Raw genomic sequence first — 20,992 nt, forward strand, 5'->3', positions numbered from 1 at the left:
ACCCATTTTGAAGCGTGTTTCGTGTTCCCTGGCTTACATATAGCTAGAGAATTTTGTTGTAGTTCCTCTAGGTGTTTGCCTTAGAAGGTGTGTGGGTTTCTTAGTTCTGCAAATTGAGGCATCTTTTAAAGTATGGTACAAATAATCAGACAACAGGCAAACACTAAAGGGATTAAACTACCCCTTAATCTTCATCAAGTTGTTGTTTTGCTATTCCAATCCTGTGTCAGAAGCTATATTTAGGAATTGCTGCTCCCTTCAAAACTGGTAGTAACTTTAATGAGGAGAAAGAAATTGGTCAGTATGGGGGTTGAACCCATGACCTTGGCGTTATTAGCACCATACTCTAACCAGCTGAGCTAACTGACCACTTAGGGAAGAAGGTTAGGAGCTTTCAACTCGTGCAACCATAATGATGCAACCTGAGTTTTCATGAGTGAGTAGAAAGGCACAGACTCATACCAAAAGTATGTCCACTCATCCTGCTATCGCTCTTTCCTGGACAATACGTAGCTGAGCGTGGTGATCATTCCACACTCTCAAAGTCTTGTAAGTCACACCCGTATGTGTGGTGCTAAAAAAGGAGAATGTGCGTGTGATGGAGAGCAGATGGCCAGAGAGTACTATGCAGGGCTGTTTGTCATCTTGTCTCTGTGGCGCAATAGGTTAGCGCATTCGGCTGTTAACCGAAAGGTTGGTGGTTCAAACCCACCCAGGGACGGACTGTGAGCTCGCTTTCTAAGCTCAGAACAAGGTGCGTGTTTTTCTCTTTGCTTACATTAATGCACCAGCACTGATAGAAGAGGAGAGTCCAGGGCTCTAGGATTCTATGGTAGGTTTCTGAAAATGGTTTTGGCTTCAGTAGTGTAAAAGAACCCTGTGTGTCAGTCACCCTTTGGGAAGGTGAAAGTTGTTGGGTGGAGGAAGGAAAATAGTGGCCTTTTTGCTACAAAGACGCGATAATCCACACCATTACAACTTTTTAAGCAGTATCAAACACCCTAGTGATTCTGCATCATTTATTATCCCTGATTCGGTGGTAGCGTGTGAGAGAAGATAGTGAAAAACCATAACTGAACAGTAAATCCACTAAAATGCAGGCTGTCCTGTCCATATTCAGTCAGCATTAAAAGGCAGTCTCCCTATACTATTCGTCTGTCAAACGATGCTTCATTTGAACTCCTATTGATTCTTAATCTACCTCCTTTCAGGCCTTTCTTTGTCATGAAAGACAATATGTGGTAGCACTTCATTAGGATGACGTGGATTGCTCTGCTTGTTCATTGTTTCAAGGACGAGGAAACTGATCGCAGGCAGTCCCTGAAAATACTGTTTGTATCTGTGGAGAAAGTATTGGTGTTTCACCTACTTCCATCTATTCTCCCTCAAGGAAAAACAGTGGCCAGATGAGTGCACGGAGGAGAGAGAGGAAGCCTTGTGTGATAGGAAACCCATTTTGAAGCGTGTTTCGTGTTCCCTGGCTTACATATAGCTAGAGAATTTTGTTGTAGTTCCTCTAGGTGTTTGCCTTAGAAGGTGTGTGGGTTTCTTAGTTCTGCAAATTGAGGCATCTTTTAAAGTATGGTACAAATAATCAGACAACAGGCAAACACTAAAGGGATTAAACTACCCCTTAATCTTCATCAAGTTGTTGTTTTGCTATTCCAATCCTGTGTCAGAAGCTATATTTAGGAATTGCTGCTCCCTTCAAAACTGGTAGTAACTTTAATGAGGAGAAAGAAATTGGTCAGTATGGGGGTTGAACCCATGACCTTGGCGTTATTAGCACCATACTCTAACCAGCTGAGCTAACTGACCACTTAGGGAAGAAGGTTAGGAGCTTTCAACTCGTGCAACCATAATGATGCAACCTGAGTTTTCATGAGTGAGTAGAAAGGCACAGACTCATACCAAAAGTATGTCCACTCATCCTGCTATCGCTCTTTCCTGGACAATACGTAGCTGAGCGTGGTGATCATTCCACACTCTCAAAGTCTTGTAAGTCACACCCGTATGTGTGGTGCTAAAAAGGAGAATGTGCGTGTGATGGAGAGCAGATGGCCAGAGAGTACTATGCAGGGCTGTTTGTCATCTTGTCTCTGTGGCGCAATAGGTTAGCGCATTCGGCTGTTAACCGAAAGGTTGGTGGTTCAAACCCACCCAGGGACGGACTGTGAGCTCGCTTTCTAAGCTCAGAACAAGGTGCGTGTTTTTCTCTTTGCTTACATTAATGCACCAGCACTGATAGAAGAGGAGAGTCCAGGGCTCTAGGATTCTATGGTAGGTTTCTGAAAATGGTTTTGGCTTCAGTAGTGTAAAAGAACCCTGTGTGTCAGTCACCCTTTGGGAAGGTGAAAGTTGTTGGGTGGAGGAAGGAAAATAGTGGCCTTTTTGCTACAAAGACGCGATAATCCACACCATTACAACTTTTTAAGCAGTATCAAACACCCTAGTGATTCTGCATCATTTATTATCCCTGATTCGGTGGTAGCGTGTGAGAGAAGATAGTGAAAAACCATAACTGAACAGTAAATCCACTAAAAATGCAGGCTGTCCTGTCCATATTCAGTCAGCATTAAAAGGCAGTCTCCCTATACTATTCGTCTGTCAAACGATGCTTCATTTGAACTCCTATTGATTCTTAATCTACCTCCTTTCAGGCCTTTCTTTGTCATGAAAGACAATATGTGGTAGCACTTCATTAGGATGACGTGGATTGCTCTGCTTGTTCATTGTTTCAAGGACGAGGAAACTGATCGCAGGCAGTCCCTGAAAATACTGTTTGTATCTGTGGAGAAAGTATTGGTGTTTCACCTACTTCCATCTATTCTCCCTCAAGGAAAAACAGTGGCCAGATGAGTGCACGGAGGAGAGAGAGGAAGCCTTGTGTGATAGGAAACCCATTTTGAAGCGTGTTTCGTGTTCCCTGGCTTACATATAGCTAGAGAATTTTGTTGTAGTTCCTCTAGGTGTTTGCCTTAGAAGGTGTGTGGGTTTCTTAGTTCTGCAAATTGAGGCATCTTTTAAAGTATGGTACAAATAATCAGACAACAGGCAAACACTAAAGGGATTAAACTACCCCTTAATCTTCATCAAGTTGTTGTTTTGCTATTCCAATCCTGTGTCAGAAGCTATATTTAGGAATTGCTGCTCCCTTCAAAACTGGTAGTAACTTTAATGAGGAGAAAGAAATTGGTCAGTATGGGGGTTGAACCCATGACCTTGGTGTTATTAGCACCATACTCTAACCAGCTGAGCTAACTGACCACTTAGGGAAGAAGGTTAGGAGCTTTCAACTCGTGCAACCATAATGATGCAACCTGAGTTTTCATGAGTGAGTAGAAAGGCACAGACTCATACCAAAAGTATGTCCACTCATCCTGCTATCGCTCTTTCCTGGACAATACGTAGCTGAGCGTGGTGATCATTCCACACTCTCAAAGTCTTGTAAGTCACACCCGTATGTGTGGTGCTAAAAAAGGAGAATGTGCGTGTGATGGAGAGCAGATGGCCAGAGAATACTATGCAGGGCTGTTTGTCATCTTGTCTCTGTGGCGCAATAGGTTAGCGCATTCGGCTGTTAACCGAAAGGTTGGTGGTTCAAACCCACCCAGGGACGGACTGTGAGCTCGCTTTCTCAGCTCAGAACAAGGTGTGTGTTTTTCTCTTTGCTTACATTAATGCACCAGCACTGATAGAAGAGGAAAGTCCAGGGCTCTAGGATTCTATGGTAGGTTTCTGAAAATGGTTTTGGCTTCAGTAGTGTAAAAGAACCCTGTGTGTCAGTCACCCTTTGGGAAGGTGAAAGTTGTTGGGTGGAGGAAGGAAAATAGTGGCCTTTTTGCTACAAAGACGCGATAATCCACACCATTACAACTTTTTAAGCAGTATCAAACACCCTAGTGATTCTGCATCATTTATTATCCCTGATTCGGTGGTAGCGTGTGAGAGAAGATAGTGAAAAACCATAACTGAACAGTAAATCCACTAAAAATGCAGGCTGTCCTGTCCATATTCAGTCAGCATTAAAAGGCAGTCTCCCTATACTATTCGTCTGTCAAACGATGCTTCTTTTGAACTCCTATTGATTCTTAATCTACCTCCTTTCAGGCCTTTCTTTGTCATGAAAGACAATATGTGGTAGCACTTCATTAGGATGACGTGGATTGCTCTGCTTGTTCATTGTTTCAAGGACGAGGAAACTGATCGCAGGCAGTCCCTGAAAATACTGTTTGTATCTGTGGAGAAAGTATTGGTGTTTCACCTACTTCCATCTATTCTCCCTCAAGGAAAAACAGTGGCCAGATGAGTGCACGGAGGAGAGAGAGGAAGCCTTGTGTGATAGGAAACCCATTTTGAAGCGTGTTTCGTGTTCCCTGGCTTACATATAGCTAGAGAATTTTGTTGTAGTTCCTCTAGGTGTTTGCCTTAGAAGGTGTGTGGGTTTCTTAGTTCTGCAAATTGAGGCATCTTTTAAAGTATGGTACAAATAATCAGACAACAGGCAAACACTAAAGGGATTAAACTACCCCTTAATCTTCATCAAGTTGTTGTTTTGCTATTCCAATCCTGTGTCAGAAGCTATATTTAGGAATTGCTGCTCCCTTCAAAACTGGTAGTAACTTTAATGAGGAGAAAGAAATTGGTCAGTATGGGGGTTGAACCCATGACCTTGGCGTTATTAGCACCATACTCTAACCAGCTGAGCTAACTGACCACTTAGGGAAGAAGGTTAGGAGCTTTCAACTCGTGCAACCATAATGATGCAACCTGAGTTTTCATGAGTGAGTAGAAAGGCACAGACTCATACCAAAAGTATGTCCACTCATCCTGCTATCGCTCTTTCCTGGACAATACGTAGCTGAGCGTGGTGATCATTCCACACTCTCAAAGTCTTGTAAGTCACACCCGTATGTGTGGTGCTAAAAAAGGAGAATGTGCGTGTGATGGAGAGCAGATGGCCAGAGAATACTATGCAGGGCTGTTTGTCATCTTGTCTCTGTGGCGCAATAGGTTAGCGCATTCGGCTGTTAACCGAAAGGTTGGTGGTTCAAACCCACCCAGGGACGGACTGTGAGCTCGCTTTCTCAGCTCAGAACAAGGTGTGTGTTTTTCTCTTTGCTTACATTAATGCACCAGCACTGATAGAAGAGGAAAGTCCAGGGCTCTAGGATTCTATGGTAGGTTTCTGAAAATGGTTTTGGCTTCAGTAGTGTAAAAGAACCCTGTGTGTCAGTCACCCTTTGGGAAGGTGAAAGTTGTTGGGTGGAGGAAGGAAAATAGTGGCCTTTTTGCTACAAAGACGCGATAATCCACACCATTACAACTTTTTAAGCAGTATCAAACACCCTAGTGATTCTGCATCATTTATTATCCCTGATTCGGTGGTAGCGTGTGAGAGAAGATAGTGAAAAACCATAACTGAACAGTAAATCCACTAAAAATGCAGGCTGTCCTGTCCATATTCAGTCAGCATTAAAAGGCAGTCTCCCTATACTATTCGTCTGTCAAACGATGCTTCTTTTGAACTCCTATTGATTCTTAATCTACCTCCTTTCAGGCCTTTCTTTGTCATGAAAGACAATATGTGGTAGCACTTCATTAGGATGACGTGGATTGCTCTGCTTGTTCATTGTTTCAAGGACGAGGAAACTGATCGCAGGCAGTCCCTGAAAATACTGTTTGTATCTGTGGAGAAAGTATTGGTGTTTCACCTACTTCCATCTATTCTCCCTCAAGGAAAAACAGTGGCCAGATGAGTGCACGGAGGAGAGAGAGGAAGCCTTGTGTGATAGGAAACCCATTTTGAAGCGTGTTTCGTGTTCCCTGGCTTACATATAGCTAGAGAATTTTGTTGTAGTTCCTCTAGGTGTTTGCCTTAGAAGGTGTGTGGGTTTCTTAGTTCTGCAAATTGAGGCATCTTTTAAAGTATGGTACAAATAATCAGACAACAGGCAAACACTAAAGGGATTAAACTACCCCTTAATCTTCATCAAGTTGTTGTTTTGCTATTCCAATCCTGTGTCAGAAGCTATATTTAGGAATTGCTGCTCCCTTCAAAACTGGTAGTAACTTTAATGAGGAGAAAGAAATTGGTCAGTATGGGGGTTGAACCCATGACCTTGGCGTTATTAGCACCATACTCTAACCAGCTGAGCTAACTGACCACTTAGGGAAGAAGGTTAGGAGCTTTCAACTCGTGCAACCATAATGATGCAACCTGAGTTTTCATGAGTGAGTAGAAAGGCACAGACTCATACCAAAAGTATGTCCACTCATCCTGCTATCGCTCTTTCCTGGACAATACGTAGCTGAGCGTGGTGATCATTCCACACTCTCAAAGTCTTGTAAGTCACACCCGTATGTGTGGTGCTAAAAAAGGAGAAGGTGCGTGTGATGGAGAGCAGATGGCCAGAGAATACTATGCAGGGCTGTTTGTCATCTTGTCTCTGTGGCGCAATAGGTTAGCGCATTCGGCTGTTAACCGAAAGGTTGGTGGTGAAAACCCACCCAGGGACGGACTGTGAGCTCGCTTTCTAAGCTCAGAACAAGGTGTGTGTTTTTCTCTTTGCTTACATTAATGCACCAGCACTGATAGAAGAGGAGAGTCCAGGGCTCTAGGATTCTATGGTAGGTTTCTGAAAATGGTTTTGGCTTCAGTAGTGTAAAAGAACCCTGTGTGTCAGTCACCCTTTGGGAAGGTGAAAGTTGTTGGGTGGAGGAAGGAAAATAGTGGCCTTTTTGCTACAAAGACGCGATAATCCACACCATTACAACTTTTTAAGCAGTATCAAACACCCTAGTGATTCTGCATCATTTATTATCCCTGATTCGGTGGTAGCGTGTGAGAGAAGATAGTGAAAAACCATAACTGAACAGTAAATCCACTAAAAATGCAGGCTGTCCTGTCCATATTCAGTCAGCATTAAAAGGCAGTCTCCCTATACTATTCGTCTGTCAAACGATGCTTCATTTGAACTCCTATTGATTCTTAATCTACCTCCTTTCAGGCCTTTCTTTGTCATGAAAGACAATATGTGGTAGCACTTCATTAGGATGACGTGGATTGCTCTGCTTGTTCATTGTTTAAAGGACGAGGAAACTGATCGCAGGCAGTCCCTGAAAATACTGTTTGTATCTGTGGAGAAAGTATTGGTGTTTCACCTACTTCCATCTATTCTCCCTCAAGGAAAAACAGTGGCCAGATGAGTGCACGGAGGAGAGAGAGGAAGCCTTGTGTGATAGGAAACCCATTTTGAAGCGTGTTTCGTATTCCCTGGCTTACATATAGCTAGAGAATTTTGTTGTAGTTCCTCTAGGTGTTTGCCTTAGAAGGTGTGTGGGTTTCTTAGTTCTGCAAATTGAGGCATCTTTTAAAGTATGGTACAAATAATCAGACAACAGGCAAACACTAAAGGGATTAAACTACCCCTTAATCTTCATCAAGTTGTTGTTTTGCTATTCCAATCCTGTGTCAGAAGCTATATTTAGGAATTGCTGCTCCCTTCAAAACTGGTAGTAACTTTAATGAGGAGAAAGAAATTGGTCAGTATGGGGGTTGAACCCATGACCTTGGCGTTATTAGCACCATACTCTAACCAGCTGAGCTAACTGACCACTTAGGGAAGAAGGTTAGGAGCTTTCAACTCGTGCAACCATAATGATGCAACCTGAGTTTTCATGAGTGAGCAGAAAGTTGCAGACTCATACCAAAAGTATGTCCACTCATCCTGCTATCGCTCTTTCCTGGACAATACCTAGCTGTGCGTGGTGAGCATTCCACACTCTCAAAGTCTTGTAAGTCACACCCGTATGTGTGGTGCTAAAAAAGGAGAATGTGCGTGTGATGGAGAGCAGATGGCCAGAGAATACTATGCAGGGCTGTTTGTCATCTTGTCGCTGTGGCGCAATAGGTTAGCTCATTCGGCTATTAACCGAAAGGTTGGTGGTTCAAACCCACCCAGGGACGAACTGTGAGCTCGCTTTCTAAGCTCAGAACAAGGTGTGTGTTTTTCTCTTTGCTTACATTAATGCACCAGCACTGATAGAAGAGGAGAGTCCAGGGCTCTAGGATTCTATGGTAGGTTTCTGAAAATGGTTTTGGCTTCAGTAGTGTAAAAGAACCCTGTGTGTCAGTCACCCTTTGGGAAGGTGAAAGTTGTTGGGTGGAGGAAGGAAAATAGTGGCCTTTTTGCTACAAAGACGCGATAATCCACACCATTACAACTTTTTAAGCAGTATCAAACACCCTAGTGATTCTGCATCATTTATTATCCCTGATTCGGTGGTAGCATGTGAGAGAAGATAGTGAAAAACCATAACTGAACAGTAAATCCACTAAAAATGCAGGCTGTCCTGTCCATATTCGGTCAGCATTAAAAGGCAGTCTCCCTATACTATTCGTCTGTCAAACGATGCTTCATTTGAACTCCTATTGATTCTTAATCTACCTCCTTTCAGGCCTTTCTTTGTCATGAAAGACAATATGTGGTAGCACTTCATTAGGATGACGTGGATTGCTCTGCTTGTTCATTGTTTAAAGGACGAGGAAACTGATCGCAGGCAGTTCCTGAAAATACTGTTTGTATCTGTGGAGAAAGTATTGGTGTTTCATCTACTTCCATCTATTCTCCCTGAAGGAAAAACAGTGGCCAGATGAGTACACGGAGGAGAGAGAGGAAGCCTTGTGTGGTAGAAAACCCATTTTGAAGCGTGTTTCGTATTCCCTGGCTTACATATAGCTAGAGAATTTTGTTGTAGTTCCTCTAGGTGTTTGCCTTAGAAGGTGGTGGGTTTCTTAGTTCTGCAAATTGAGGCACCTTTTAAAGTATGGTACAAATAATCAGACAATAGGCAAACACTAAAGGGATTAAACTACCCCTTAATCTTCATCATGTTGTTGTTTTGCTATTCCAATCCTGTGTCAGAAGCTATATTTAGGAATTGCTGCTCCCTTCAAAACTGGTAGTAACTTTAATGAGGAGAAAGAAATTGGTCAGTATGGGGGTTGAACCCATGACCTTGGCGTTATTAGCACCATACTCTAACCAGCTGAGCTAACTGACCACTTAGGGAAGAAGGTTAGGAGCTTTCAACTCGTGCAACCATAATGATGCAACCTGAATTTTCATGAGTGAGTAGAAAGGCACAGACTCATACCAAAAGTATGTCCACTCATCCTGCTATCGCTCTTTCCTGGACAATACGTAGCTGAGCATTCCACACTCTCAAAGTCTTGTAAGTCACACCCGTATGTGTGGTGCTAAAAAAAGAGAGTGCGTGTGCGTGTGCGTGTGATGGAGAGCAGATGGCCAGAGAATACAATGCAGGGCTGTTTGTCATCTTGTCTCTGTGGTGCAATAGGTTAGCGCATTCGGCTGTTAACCGAAAAGTTGGTGGTTCAAACCCACCCAGGGACTGACTGTGAGCTTGCTTTCCAAGCTCAGAACTAGGTGTGTGTTTTTCTCTTTGCTTACATTAATGCACCAGCACTGATAGAAGAGGAGAGTCCAGGGCTCTAGGATTCTATGGTAGGTTTCTGAAAATGGTTTTGGCTTCAGTAGTGTAAAAGAACCCTGTGTGTCAGTCACCCTTTGGGAAGGTGAAAGTTGTTGGGTGGAGGAAGGTAATATATGTTTTCAAAGCTGTAGAGTTGTAAAGTAAGATTGGTGGGGACAGTGGTGAGAAGACAGACAAGTAGGATTATTTCTGGTAATGGGTAAGGAAACCCATATCCCTATTAAGTCCTTTTATAAAATTTGTTATGGGTTATCATAACACTTGGAACAGTAGTTGCTACCCTTAAAAGAAACATGGGGTAACCTGCACAATGCAGCAGATATTACCATTAGAAGCTTGCTGGACAGATTTGATGAATTATTTGGTCCTTTTCTGTCATCATTTCTATGTTACTATGTTTCAAATATCTTACATTCCCGGGTATTATTGAAGTTCCCTTTTAGTATCCTGATCATAAAGGTCATAGCTGCAGTAATCTGGCCTGGGGAAATATTTCCTCATCCAGATTTCTTCTTCTTGCTGTTTTCTGTGACAATGTTATTTTTTTTAAAGACTGATATAGGATAACACATCTCAGAGAAAAGTGATACTTCGATAGGGAAATGTTTTCTACTTGTATAATCCTACATCCTCCTCCTTTCCATAAAACTGTCCATTTTGTTTGACATGATGAAGGGATTATAAGCTAGTCAGAAATATATTCATTAGTCCAATAAAAAAAAGCATCAGCTACAACTTGAGTATTGACTTGCATGTCTGCATATGCAAATGGGCTAACATGGTAACACCACTTTATTCTGAATTTTCTAAAAAGCTTAGAGAAATACTCAACTTGGTGCACATGATGGATCACGTGACTCGATGTGTATGACTGATAATTTTTTTTGATAACAGCAAATCAATTAAAAGAGAGCAATTTTATTATACTTTAAGAATGTTAAAATGATCTTTCCATGAGCTCAGTGTGTTACAGTTGTGTTCAAGCTTATTCAAGCAGCCTGAAAGTTCTTCTCAGCCAACTGCTTATAAATTAAATCAATTCTGCCTGATGCATAATACATCTATATAATCTCTGTAGAAAAACTTCCTTTACTTTTTGATTAGTTAAATAAATAAATAGAAGTGAGTGTAGTCTCATGGTTTGAGCATTTACCTAGAAGTAAATAAAGTTCCAAACTCTCTTCCCACAGATAAAATGATATCCTAAAATCAGAATATGATCCTGTGCCTCAGTTTACCAAACTGAAATTTCATAATGTTTCTTCTGCATCATCCCCTTTTGAAATATTCTAGTTGTAAGACCAGAATGCATTGGAATCCTGTTTTTATAACTGGCCTACAGGAATATAAATAATTATTCCTTTATGTTCCTGGCATAATACTCTCATTTCTGATTGCTTCTCTGGATATTTGAAGATAATTTTCTGCAACTATTTATCTAACAGTTTCCTTGGACTTATATGTCTATGACAACATACATTTATTTTTTGCTTTTATTCTGTAGGAGACACTGCTAGAAACTTTATTAGTCCTGAAGAAAACTCAATTCTTTATAGGTTGCAAAGCTTGATATTAAACAAACTTAGCACTTACGCAAAAATTGTGATACACATGAGCTTCTTCAAACAAGGCAAAAAATGGATTATTTTCAAGTTGCAATACACAGTTGATAAAAAGGGATCTGTGTGGTCTCAAATGTTCATACGATAACATTGGAAAATTATATTCATTCTGAATATACTAGTCCTCCTGCTTTTCTTTGGTATCAAACTTTTTGTCAGCTGGATAGGGAAAATTCCATGTAAATACACCTTCTCCATCCTCTGTAATGCTAATGAGGTTGTTGTCCCACTGACTCTCTAGTGAAAGAATGCAAAAGGTTTTCTGGACTTTCCAGGTGTATACTAAAGTAAATCACTATAATAAGCTATATCCTTTTGGCATAAACATAATACATGCAACCATAAAGTGAGAATTCATCACTAGTTCAGTACCAGAGAATAGCACTTATGTGTTTCTCTCTCAGTTAGTGTCTCCAAACGAGTTTGGTTAGCAAATACCATGACAAGAATGAACCTTATTCTTAAGTCAGGGTATTTTAAATACATAACATGATCTCAGACTCTTAAATTTACTGCTAGGTCTATTTTTAATATTTGCATTGTGGCAAAGATAACATCCTATGGTAGCTCATAGGGTGTCACAACTATGGACAGCATGTCAGAACAGGCTTGTAAATTCTCCTTGATCAGCCCAATCAGCCCCCTAAGAAAACTGGGACCATTTCTGTGATTGTCCATTGTGAGATCTCAGATGTCTTCTAAGACTGTCATTCCTACTGAAGTTTCTCTCACATTCAGTACATGTATATGGTTTTTCTCCTGTGTGAGTCCTAAAATGTCTCTGGAGAGCAGAGGCCTGGCTGAAGCTTTTTTCACAGGCAATACAATTATATGGTTTTTCTCCAGTATGAGTTCTCATATGGCTCTGTAGACCTGAGTTCCGACTAAATGCTCTCTCACATTCAGTACATTTAAATGGTTTTTCTCCTCTGTGGGATGCCAGATGGTAAATTAGAGTAGACTTATCGATGAAGCTTCTCTCACATTCAGAACATTTATATGGCCTATCTCTGTTGCAAGTTTTTAGATGTCTTTGGACACCTGAAGTCTTATTAAAGTTTTGCTCATATTTAGCATATTCATATTGTCTTCTCTTTGTAGTTCTTTGATCCTTTAAAAATGTAGTATATCTACTTGTTTCTTCTTCATTGACTCTCTGTTGTGCAATGAGGTTTGTTAGTTTACTTATCTTGCTTACAAATTCTGTTGTTTCCAGTGTCTCTGGCCTAAAACCCAGAGGGTCTCTATGATTCCAATTTGGCTTTTGCTGTCTCACGATGGAGATTCCTTTGGCAAAACACTTGTGAATGTTATCTTCAGGTTTCTCTGCTATTTTTTCATAGAATTTTATTGTTTCAGTGCATCCATTTTGGTTTTTTTCAAACATGATCATTGATCCACTTTCTGGTGAAATAAAACAAAAATCCAGCTGTTATATACAGTAATCAATGAGCTTAAAGTAAACAAACCTTTAACTCAAGTCAATCTTAGAGCTATTGTTTATGCTGAAAAACTATGAAGATAATGTTGCATTTGCACCACAAGCACTAGGAGTGACAATAAGGACTGAAATATGAATATGTTAGAGGACAGGCAGGGGAAATATATCTCATAGGTATACATAGGCTCTCCCCTTTGTGCACCCCTTCGTGCAAACCTTTGTGTATATGTAAAAATTTATTTTTATGTTTCCTTTGTTAACTAAGCTGTTTCATTGTATTCGACTAAGGAATTTTTTCCTGCTTTTTCTGTTTCACTGTAAACCGGCATGATTTGCATTTAATGCAAGAATGTCGGTATATAAAAGTAAAAAATAAATAAATAAATAAAATACATGTATTTATTTATTTATTTATAACTTTTATATACCGAGGTTCAATTAACAAGATTAATTATCACTTCGGTTTACATTACAACCAGCAAAATAACATAGACAAAGTCTTGTTTTACAATGAACAGGGAAGAATAACCTGGATAAAACAATGATCAGGGTAGAAATAACCTCGAAAACATAAAATGGGTGAAGCAAGTGTAGAGAGTAGGGTTTATATAACTTGGGCGAAAGGTAAGGAAATTAAATAGGGGAGGACTGTGAAGGCCTCAAGTTGGATAGTCTACTCATGATGCGGATGAGAACCAAGGTGGAGGTGAGTAGTTATGGGAAGGCTTGTTTGAACAACAAAGTCTTAAGTCTCTTCTTAAAGGTAATTGGACATTGTTCCAGCCTCATTTCAGGAGGGAGCAGGTTCCATTGCTTGGGGCCCGAGGTGGAAATAGCTCTCTTACTGAAAGAGGTCTTGATGGTGGGTGCTTGAAGCGTGCTTCTCTGGGCTAGTCTAATTGGACGGATCGAGGTGTGGAGTTGCAAAGGTATTGTAAGATCCAGAGGAGTAATGTTATGTATGGCTTTGTGAATGACTGTTAGTAGTTTATGAAGGATTCTAAACTTAATTGGTAGCCAATGTAGATTCTTTAAAATTGGAGTTATATGGTCCCTCTTATTGGATTTTGTGAGGATCCTGGCTGTGGTGTTCTGTAGTAGCTGTAGAGGTTTGAGTGAAATATCAGGCAGGCCGTGAAGGAATGAATTACAATAGTCAATTTTGGAAAATATGATGGCTTGTAAAACTGACCTAAAATCGTGGAAATGAAGGAGGGGTCTTAGTCGTTTTAGAACTTGGAGTTTAAAATAACACTCCTTTACTGTGTTGTTGATGAAGCCTGTGAAGGTCATTTGGCTGTCTATGATTACCCCGAGGTTTCTTACCTTGGGAGAGAAAGTAGGGGACATTGGCTGTTGATCGTTATTTAGTGGTACGCTGCCATCTTATGTGATTAGGATGTATTCTGTTTTGTCGGTGTTGAGTAACAAATTAAGCTTTGAGAGGAGGTTGTTAATGTGGATGAGACAGGCATTCCAGTGGAGAAGAGTTTTTTGCAGCGAGTCGGTGATTGGTATCAGGATTTGGACATCGTCTGCATAAAGATAAAATGTAAGTTTCAGCTCGGAGAGTAGATTGCAAAGGGGGAGAAGATAGATATTGAATAGCGTCGGTGATAAAGATGAACCTTGAGGAAATCCTAGGGAAGAGATGAAAGGGGGGGATTCTTTGCTGTTAATCTTGACTTTGTAATGCCTATTTTGGAGGAAGGACTTGAAACAGTTTAGTACGGTATTTTTGATGCCGATCTCCGCTAGCCTGTCTATGAGACATTGAGGGTTCACTGTGTCAAATGCGGCCGATAAATCTAGGAGGATGAGAAGACAGGGCCGTTTCTTTTCCAGGTTCATGAGGATGAAATCTGACAGAGAAATAAGGAGAGATTCTGTATTTCTAGCTTTGCGAAATCCTAGTTGAGCTGGGGAGAGGATATTGTTGTTGTCTAGAAACTCGGAGAGTTGTTTGTTGACAATTCTCTCTAGGATCTTGGCGATGATAGGAAGGTTTGCAATAGGACGAAAGTTTGCTGGGTTGTCTGTAGAGAGGTTATTTTTTTTTAGAAGGGGTTTTAAGATAGCCAGTTTGAGAGGGTCGGGGACATGACCTTGTGCTAAGGAAGCATTGATGATATGCGAGATGGGCTTAGAGACTTCAGTGGCGCTAGAAATGAGAAGATTAGCAGGAATTGCATCAAAAGGGTGGGAGGATGGTTTTAGTTTCCTCAGTAGTGATTCTATTTCTAGTGAGGAAGTTGATTTGAATTCTTCCATGAATGCCTTAAGAGGCGAAGAGGCTCTGAAAGGATGATTAGTCATAGAGATGAGAGGTGGTGCCGTGAGAAGAGGACATGATTGGCCCAGGGATGTAAGCGTTGTGCGGGCGGCCAGTAAATTAGTTATTTTGTCTTTGAAGTAGTTGGCAAGTTCAATGGATTTCATTTCTGTAGTACCACGGATTGGTCCAGACGCCCGCTCACTGTGGGGATGAGGGGTGTAGAAGAAGAGTCCGCTCAAACTGGTCTATGTTTTCTAATCTAGTCCAGACGCCCGCTCACTGTGGGGAGAGCTGCTTTGTCATCTGGGATAGCCGGAACTGGAGGTTTAGTAAGAGAAGAAACCAGTGAGAAAAGGGCTTTTGGATCAAAGATGAAATTATGGATTTTCTGGGAGTAGAAATCTTTTTTTGTCTGAAGAATTTTGATCCTGTAATGGTGCATGAAAGATTTGAAAGAAGCTAGGTTTGAGGCGGAAGGATTCCTGCGCCAGCTCTGTTCCCTTTTTCTAAGTTCTCGTTTCATGGATTTTAATTCTGGAGAGAACCAGGGTTTTTTCATGTCCTTGTTTGAGAGGATAACCTTAGTTTTTAGGGGGCAGATCAAATCTGCCACTTTACTCGTTATTTTGGACCATGAGGATAAGGCAGTGTCTGCGTCTGTGAGGTCTAAATGGTTAAGTTCTGGAGATAGGTGAGAGATTAAGGTTTCCTGATTGCATAATTTTCTGAATTGAATTGTGGCTTTCTGTGAGGAGGAGGGCGTAGAGAGTTGGTTGAGGAATGACGTGGAGATAAGTTTGTGGTCAGACCAGGGAATTGGCTGACAGACAATGTGGGATGCTTGGGATAGGCTTTGGTTAATAAAAATTAAATCCAAGGTGTGCCCTGCTTTGTGAGTGGGCTCCTTTATAAGTTGTTTGAAGCCCATGCAGGAAAGAGTATTAAGGAAGGATTCGCGGTTAGAGGGAAGCGGAGTGGCGTCCACATGGAGATTGAAATCGCCTAACAGGATGGCCGGGGCGTCAGAGTTTATGTATTTAGCTATAATTTCTATCAGGGGAGATGGGTCGGAATCTAGGCATCCAGGTGGGGCATAAGTGAGACCTATTTGAAGTTGAGCCGATTTGATAACTGCAAATTCAAGAGAGCTGGACGAGATAGTTGATTGAAGTGTTAGCCCCAGATTTTTTTGTACAAGAGGCAAGCATTTTTCCTTGAAAAATCTGTTCTAGAACAAGAATTCATGGTATGAGGCTGAAAGGGTAGAAAAAAGTAGATGCAGTCATAACATAAGGAAATATTTCCTCACAGAGAATATGGTGGATATAGGAAACATTCTCCCTATGGAGCTAGTATGTACAAAACCAGTTCTAATATTTCAAGAAAACATCAGATAAGTGCAAATGCTCCTTAGTAGTAGGCAATTAGAGTAAAGCTTGATATCAAGTAGGATCTGGAACATTGTAATAACCAAGGAAACTGAAAAGACAACATGATCCTTGAAATCTTTACCTAATGTCATATTCTATGTTTCTATCAGTGATACTACTAAAACAATACATGTGCATGTATCTTGTTCAAGGATAAAGATTAGCCTGTTTACTCTCTCTGCTGTGCATTTTCATAAAATCCATGTTACCCTCCCAGTCGCAGACGGAGATCCCCTTGTTTTCTCTCTTATACTACACAACACAACCTCTTGTGAATTTACACAAATATTACCTCCTCATAAAGCCTATGTTGATTAAGCCTATGTTTATTATCCCATAAACCAGCCCATGGACTACCTACCACTGTCATAGGATACAACAAACTATCCATTCTCTTTCTATAACAATAGTTCTCAGCCCAATCCTCAGGAACCATCTGACTAGTCTGGCTTTCAGAATATCCACAATAAATACTCATGAGATATATTGCATATTCAGTATTTGCATGCACTAACTTAAGTGTATCTTATGCATATTCTTTTATTTTTCTTGCTCCTTGAATGTTTGTTTCTGTCACTTCTTCCCTTAAACCATATTTCCTGACTTCCCTAATTTATCAGAGTTGACTTCAAAGAATCCTCCTTTCGATTAATAATCTACAAAAATATGTTGTGAAAGTTGGTCTCTACTGAAATTAATCTCTTAGTTAGTGTTATTAAATGAATGTATCTTCCTGATTATGTAGCTCTGTTAATTTTAGGAAAGAGAGGGACAGAAGAATGGGCAAGAGATATGACGGACTAGAAAAAGAAAAGAAAGCTTTCATTTAATGCTATTTTTTTCTTACATCTATCCCATATTCTGGCACTTTATCCACAAGCATTCTCTATGGCCCAGAAGGGAAAAACAAGAACACAAGATGATAAAAACTAGGACTCTATTCACATCTCTCAAATGTAAGTCAAACTACTGGTACAAAGCAAAGCTTTGATAGTAGAAAAATATTTTTGCTGATTACTCTTGACATTTCGGCATTTGATAATAGATTATGGCATTTTGTCGTATTGATTGCAGGAGACTGGCATCACAAGTAGGCTTGACTGGTTCAGATCTTACCTATCTAACAGATAAGGTTAGATGATGATAGTTTTCGGTGGCAGTTAGGATCTACTGAAATCCCTTCAAAGGTCAACCTTGTCAGCCATCCTTTTTAATCTATATATTACACCATTGCGTAAAATCTTGGCTGACATACATGCAGGTTGTAGAATATTTACAGGTGACATCCAATTTTATATTGAAATTCAATCAAATTGGAGTGAGAACCATGAGCTTTTGAATTGCATGTAAATTGGCTATTTTTTAATAAGCTAGTTTTGAACGTGGCTAAAACCGAGATTTTGCTGATTCAGCATCTTAGTGGTGGTATAGTTCCCTCAGTCATTAAGATTAGAGATGATGAAATAGCAATTGGTTCCTGCCTGAAAACACTAGGTATATGGTGGATAGTAATTTGTCTTTTAAAAACCATACTAAAATAGTGGCCAAATCTGTTTTTTATAAAAGAAAATTGGTTCTTACCTGCTAATTTTTGCTCCTGTAGTACCATGGATCAGTCCAGACTGCTGGGTTTTGCCTCCCTTCCAGCAGATGGAGACAGAGAAAAACTTCGAGAGCACCCTCTCTTAACCTGGTGATCCACTGCTGTTCCTCAGTATTTACTCATACCCAAGCAGAACCACTTTGTAGATTAAACCACTCATGAATTAATCTAAGTTTTATCCCCCAAACGAGCAGAGGGTGAAAACACAGAACTTTGATAAACACACCAAACACTGGCCTTAAAAGGATAAGACAAGCCTATACCACTCTTCAGGAAAGATTAGAAAACATAGACCAGTTTGAGCGAACTCTTCTTCTACACCCCTCAACCCCACAGTGAGTGGGCGTCTGGACCAATCCGTGGTACTACAGAAATGAAAATTAGCAGGTAAGAACCAATTTTCCTTTCCCTGTACGTACCTGGATCAGTCCAGACTGCTGGGATATACCCAAGCTTCTTCTAAACAGGGTGTGAGTCCCGCCCTAATGACACTAGCCCCAAAATTGCAGGCCTCTGCCTACTGGACGTCTAAACAGTAGTGTTGAGCAAAAGAGTGCAAAGATTTCCAGGTAGCTGCCCTGCAGATTTCCTGTGGGGAGACCAGTTGGCATTCCGTCCAGGAAGCCGACTGTGCTCGAGTAGAATGAGCTTTCAGTCCTTCTGGAACCGAGTGACCATGACAGATATATGCTGATGCAATGGCTTCCTTTAACCAATGAGCAATAGTGGCTTTAGACGCCTTCTGTCTTTTAGCGCCATACCATAAGACAAAAAGATGATCTGATAAACGGAATCCGTTGTTAGCCTCCAAATAGTGCAATAAAGCCCATCTGACATCCAGACACTTCAACTCTCTAGAATGAGGATCCTTCAACTCCATATTCGTAAAAGCTGGAAGCTCCACCGACTGATTCAGATGAAAGGCAGAAACCACTTTTGGCAAAAAAGATGGGACCGTTCGAAGCAAAACTCCTGAGTCCAAGATGTGCAGGAAAGGCTCCCTATAGGATAAGGCCTGAATCTCTGACACCCTCCTGGCGGAACATATTGCCACCAGAAAAGCTACCTTCAACGTGAGGTCCTTCAAGGTAGCCCTCTTAATAGGTTCGAAGGGTGCATCGCACAAAGCCCGGAGAACCAAGTTCAAGTTCCAGGAGGGAATTAGCTGCCGAGTCAGGGTCGCAGATACTTCACTCCACGAAGAAAATGTGCAAGTCAGGATGAACTGCGAGGGAAGAGCCCTGAATCTGGCCCCGCAGGCATGCCAATGCAGAGATCTGGGCCTTGAGGGAATTAAGACAACCCTTTCTGAAGCCCGTCTTGCAGAGAAGAAAGGACCAGGGGAATCGAGGCCTTGTGAGGCTCCATTCCACGAAACTCACACCAGGACTCAAAAACCTTCCAAACACGAACATAGGCCAGGGAGGTAGAAGTCTTCCGAGCCATAAGAAAAGTGGAGATCACCTTGTCCTGATATCCTTTTTTCCGCAATCTACACCTTTCAAAAGCTAGGCTGCAAGACAAAAGTGAGCTGCCTGATCGAAAAATATGGGACCTTGTCGAAGAAGATGTGGTAGATGACTCAACCGTAGGGGTCCATCCACACACAGGTTCACGAGGTCGGCGAACCATGGACGGCGTGGCCACTCCGGAGCTATGAGCACAACTCGGTCCTCCTGAATACCTTTCCCACCAGTGACCACAGAGGGAATACATACAGGAGGACGTAAAGAGGCCAGGGAATTACCAGCGCATCGACTCTTTCTGTGCCATGATCTCTCCTGCGACTGAAGAAGCATGGCACCTTGGCATTTGCGTGGGTCGCCATGAGATCCACCTGAGGCTTGTCCCACCGGCGAGATATCAGGCGCATGGCATCGTCGGACAGCTCCCATTCTCCCAGGTCTAACTGGTGGCGACTGAGGAAGTCCGCCTGTATGTTCTCCACCCCCGCAATGTGCGATGCCGCTGACATTTCTAGATGGCGCTCTGCCCAGGTCTTCAATAGATCCGCTTCTAGAGCTACGGGGTGACTTCTTGTTCCTCCTTGCTGGTTGATATAGGCCACTGTCATGGCATTGTCCGACAGAACTCGAACTGCCTGATGCACAGAAAGGGGAGGAAACTCTCCAAAGCCAAGCAAACAGCCCATGCGTCGAGACGATTGATCGACCATGACTCCTCCTCTGGAGACCACTGACCCTGTACCGCCCGATCCTGACACACTGCTCCCCAGCCGGAGAGGCTGGCATCGGTCGTCACCACCATCCACTGGGGTATTTCCAGATCCACACTGTGCTCCAAGTGCTGCTGCACCAGCCACCATGTCAGACTGGACCTGGAAACGTCCGTAAGTGGCAACGGAAGATAGAACTCCTCCGACAGCAGGTTCCAACGGGACAATAAAGCCGCATGTAGAGGCCTCATATGCGCAAAGACCCATAGAACCAACTCCAAGGTCAAATGGAACCAAGGAACTGCAAGTATTCCCAGACCCTGGGCACAGAGGCTCACAGCAGAGACTGTATTTGACAACGCAATTTGATGATTCTGTCCCCTGAAAGAAAAACCTTGCCCACTTGAGTGTCGAAACAGGCTCCCAAAAACTCCATGACCTGGGAGGGGAACAAGATGGCTCTTGGTGAGGTTGACCACCCAACCCAGGGAGCACAGACGGACTAAGACCATCTACAGCTTGTGAGCATAGGGCCGCCGATTTTGCTCGGATGAGCCAGTCATCCAGATAGGGATGCATCAGCACTCCTTCCTTCCTCAGGGATGCCGCCACCACCACCACCATTACCTTGGTGAACGTCCGTGGAGCCATGGTAGGGCACAAAACTGGAAATGGTGACCGAGGATCATAAATCTGAGGAACTTCTGGTGGTCCCGTCGAATGCCGATGTGAAGATAGGCTTCTGTCAGGTCTAGAGACGCCAGGAATTCACCCTTTTGCACTGTTGCGATGACCAACCGGAGCGTCTCCATGCAGAAATGGGGCACCTTGAGGGCTACATTGACCTTCTTTAAATCCAGGATGGGCCGAAAAATTCCCTCTTTCTTGGGGACGACGAAAAATGGAATAACGACCCTTCCCCCATT

At 42.0% G+C, this 20,992-nt stretch overlaps 1 protein-coding gene and 14 non-coding genes across 22 annotated transcripts in view; 7 read left to right on the forward strand and 8 right to left on the reverse strand.

Annotated features, from left to right (window-relative positions):
- Positions 1 to 295: 295 nt before the first annotated feature.
- TRNAI-AAU lies at positions 296 to 369 on the reverse strand. Its single transcript has one exon. It is a non-coding gene; the product is annotated as a tRNA-Ile (tRNA).
- Positions 370 to 647: 278 nt separating this feature from the next.
- TRNAN-GUU lies at positions 648 to 721 on the forward strand. The gene has a single exon. It is a non-coding gene; the product is annotated as a tRNA-Asn (tRNA).
- Positions 722 to 1,744: 1,023 nt separating this feature from the next.
- Positions 1,745 to 1,818, reverse strand: TRNAI-AAU. Its single transcript has one exon. It is a non-coding gene; the product is annotated as a tRNA-Ile (tRNA).
- Positions 1,819 to 2,095: 277 nt separating this feature from the next.
- TRNAN-GUU lies at positions 2,096 to 2,169 on the forward strand. The gene has a single exon. It is a non-coding gene; the product is annotated as a tRNA-Asn (tRNA).
- A 1,024-nt stretch (positions 2,170 to 3,193) lies between these two features.
- TRNAI-AAU lies at positions 3,194 to 3,267 on the reverse strand. The gene has a single exon. It is a non-coding gene; the product is annotated as a tRNA-Ile (tRNA).
- Positions 3,268 to 3,545: 278 nt separating this feature from the next.
- TRNAN-GUU lies at positions 3,546 to 3,619 on the forward strand. Its single transcript has one exon. It is a non-coding gene; the product is annotated as a tRNA-Asn (tRNA).
- A 1,024-nt stretch (positions 3,620 to 4,643) lies between these two features.
- TRNAI-AAU lies at positions 4,644 to 4,717 on the reverse strand. Its single transcript has one exon. It is a non-coding gene; the product is annotated as a tRNA-Ile (tRNA).
- A 278-nt stretch (positions 4,718 to 4,995) lies between these two features.
- Positions 4,996 to 5,069, forward strand: TRNAN-GUU. The gene has a single exon. It is a non-coding gene; the product is annotated as a tRNA-Asn (tRNA).
- A 1,024-nt stretch (positions 5,070 to 6,093) lies between these two features.
- On the reverse strand, positions 6,094 to 6,167 carry TRNAI-AAU. Its single transcript has one exon. It is a non-coding gene; the product is annotated as a tRNA-Ile (tRNA).
- Positions 6,168 to 6,445: 278 nt separating this feature from the next.
- Positions 6,446 to 6,519, forward strand: TRNAN-GUU. Its single transcript has one exon. It is a non-coding gene; the product is annotated as a tRNA-Asn (tRNA).
- Positions 6,520 to 7,543: 1,024 nt separating this feature from the next.
- TRNAI-AAU lies at positions 7,544 to 7,617 on the reverse strand. Its single transcript has one exon. It is a non-coding gene; the product is annotated as a tRNA-Ile (tRNA).
- A 278-nt stretch (positions 7,618 to 7,895) lies between these two features.
- Positions 7,896 to 7,969, forward strand: TRNAN-AUU. Its single transcript has one exon. It is a non-coding gene; the product is annotated as a tRNA-Asn (tRNA).
- A 1,023-nt stretch (positions 7,970 to 8,992) lies between these two features.
- TRNAI-AAU lies at positions 8,993 to 9,066 on the reverse strand. Its single transcript has one exon. It is a non-coding gene; the product is annotated as a tRNA-Ile (tRNA).
- Positions 9,067 to 9,345: 279 nt separating this feature from the next.
- Positions 9,346 to 9,419, forward strand: TRNAN-GUU. The gene has a single exon. It is a non-coding gene; the product is annotated as a tRNA-Asn (tRNA).
- A 159-nt stretch (positions 9,420 to 9,578) lies between these two features.
- Positions 9,579 to 20,992, reverse strand: part of LOC115094349 (zinc finger protein 211-like) — a 113,131-nt gene continuing 101,717 nt past the window's right edge. For 3 of the 8 annotated variants that reach the window (XM_029607310.1, XM_029607312.1, XM_029607313.1), the window contains exon 8: positions 9,580 to 12,545. In XM_029607310.1, the coding sequence (XP_029463170.1) occupies positions 11,785 to 12,545 (761 nt within the window). In that variant the 3' untranslated portion in view covers positions 9,580 to 11,784. Of the gene's footprint in view, positions 12,546 to 20,992 lie in introns of all 8 variants that reach the window. The other 5 variants (XM_029607306.1, XM_029607307.1, XM_029607309.1 and 2 more) reach the window with 3 other exon arrangements.

Source organism: Rhinatrema bivittatum, chromosome 6, assembly GCF_901001135.1.
Source record: "Rhinatrema bivittatum chromosome 6, aRhiBiv1.1, whole genome shotgun sequence".
NCBI classification, from domain to species: domain Eukaryota; kingdom Metazoa; phylum Chordata; class Amphibia; order Gymnophiona; family Rhinatrematidae; genus Rhinatrema; species Rhinatrema bivittatum.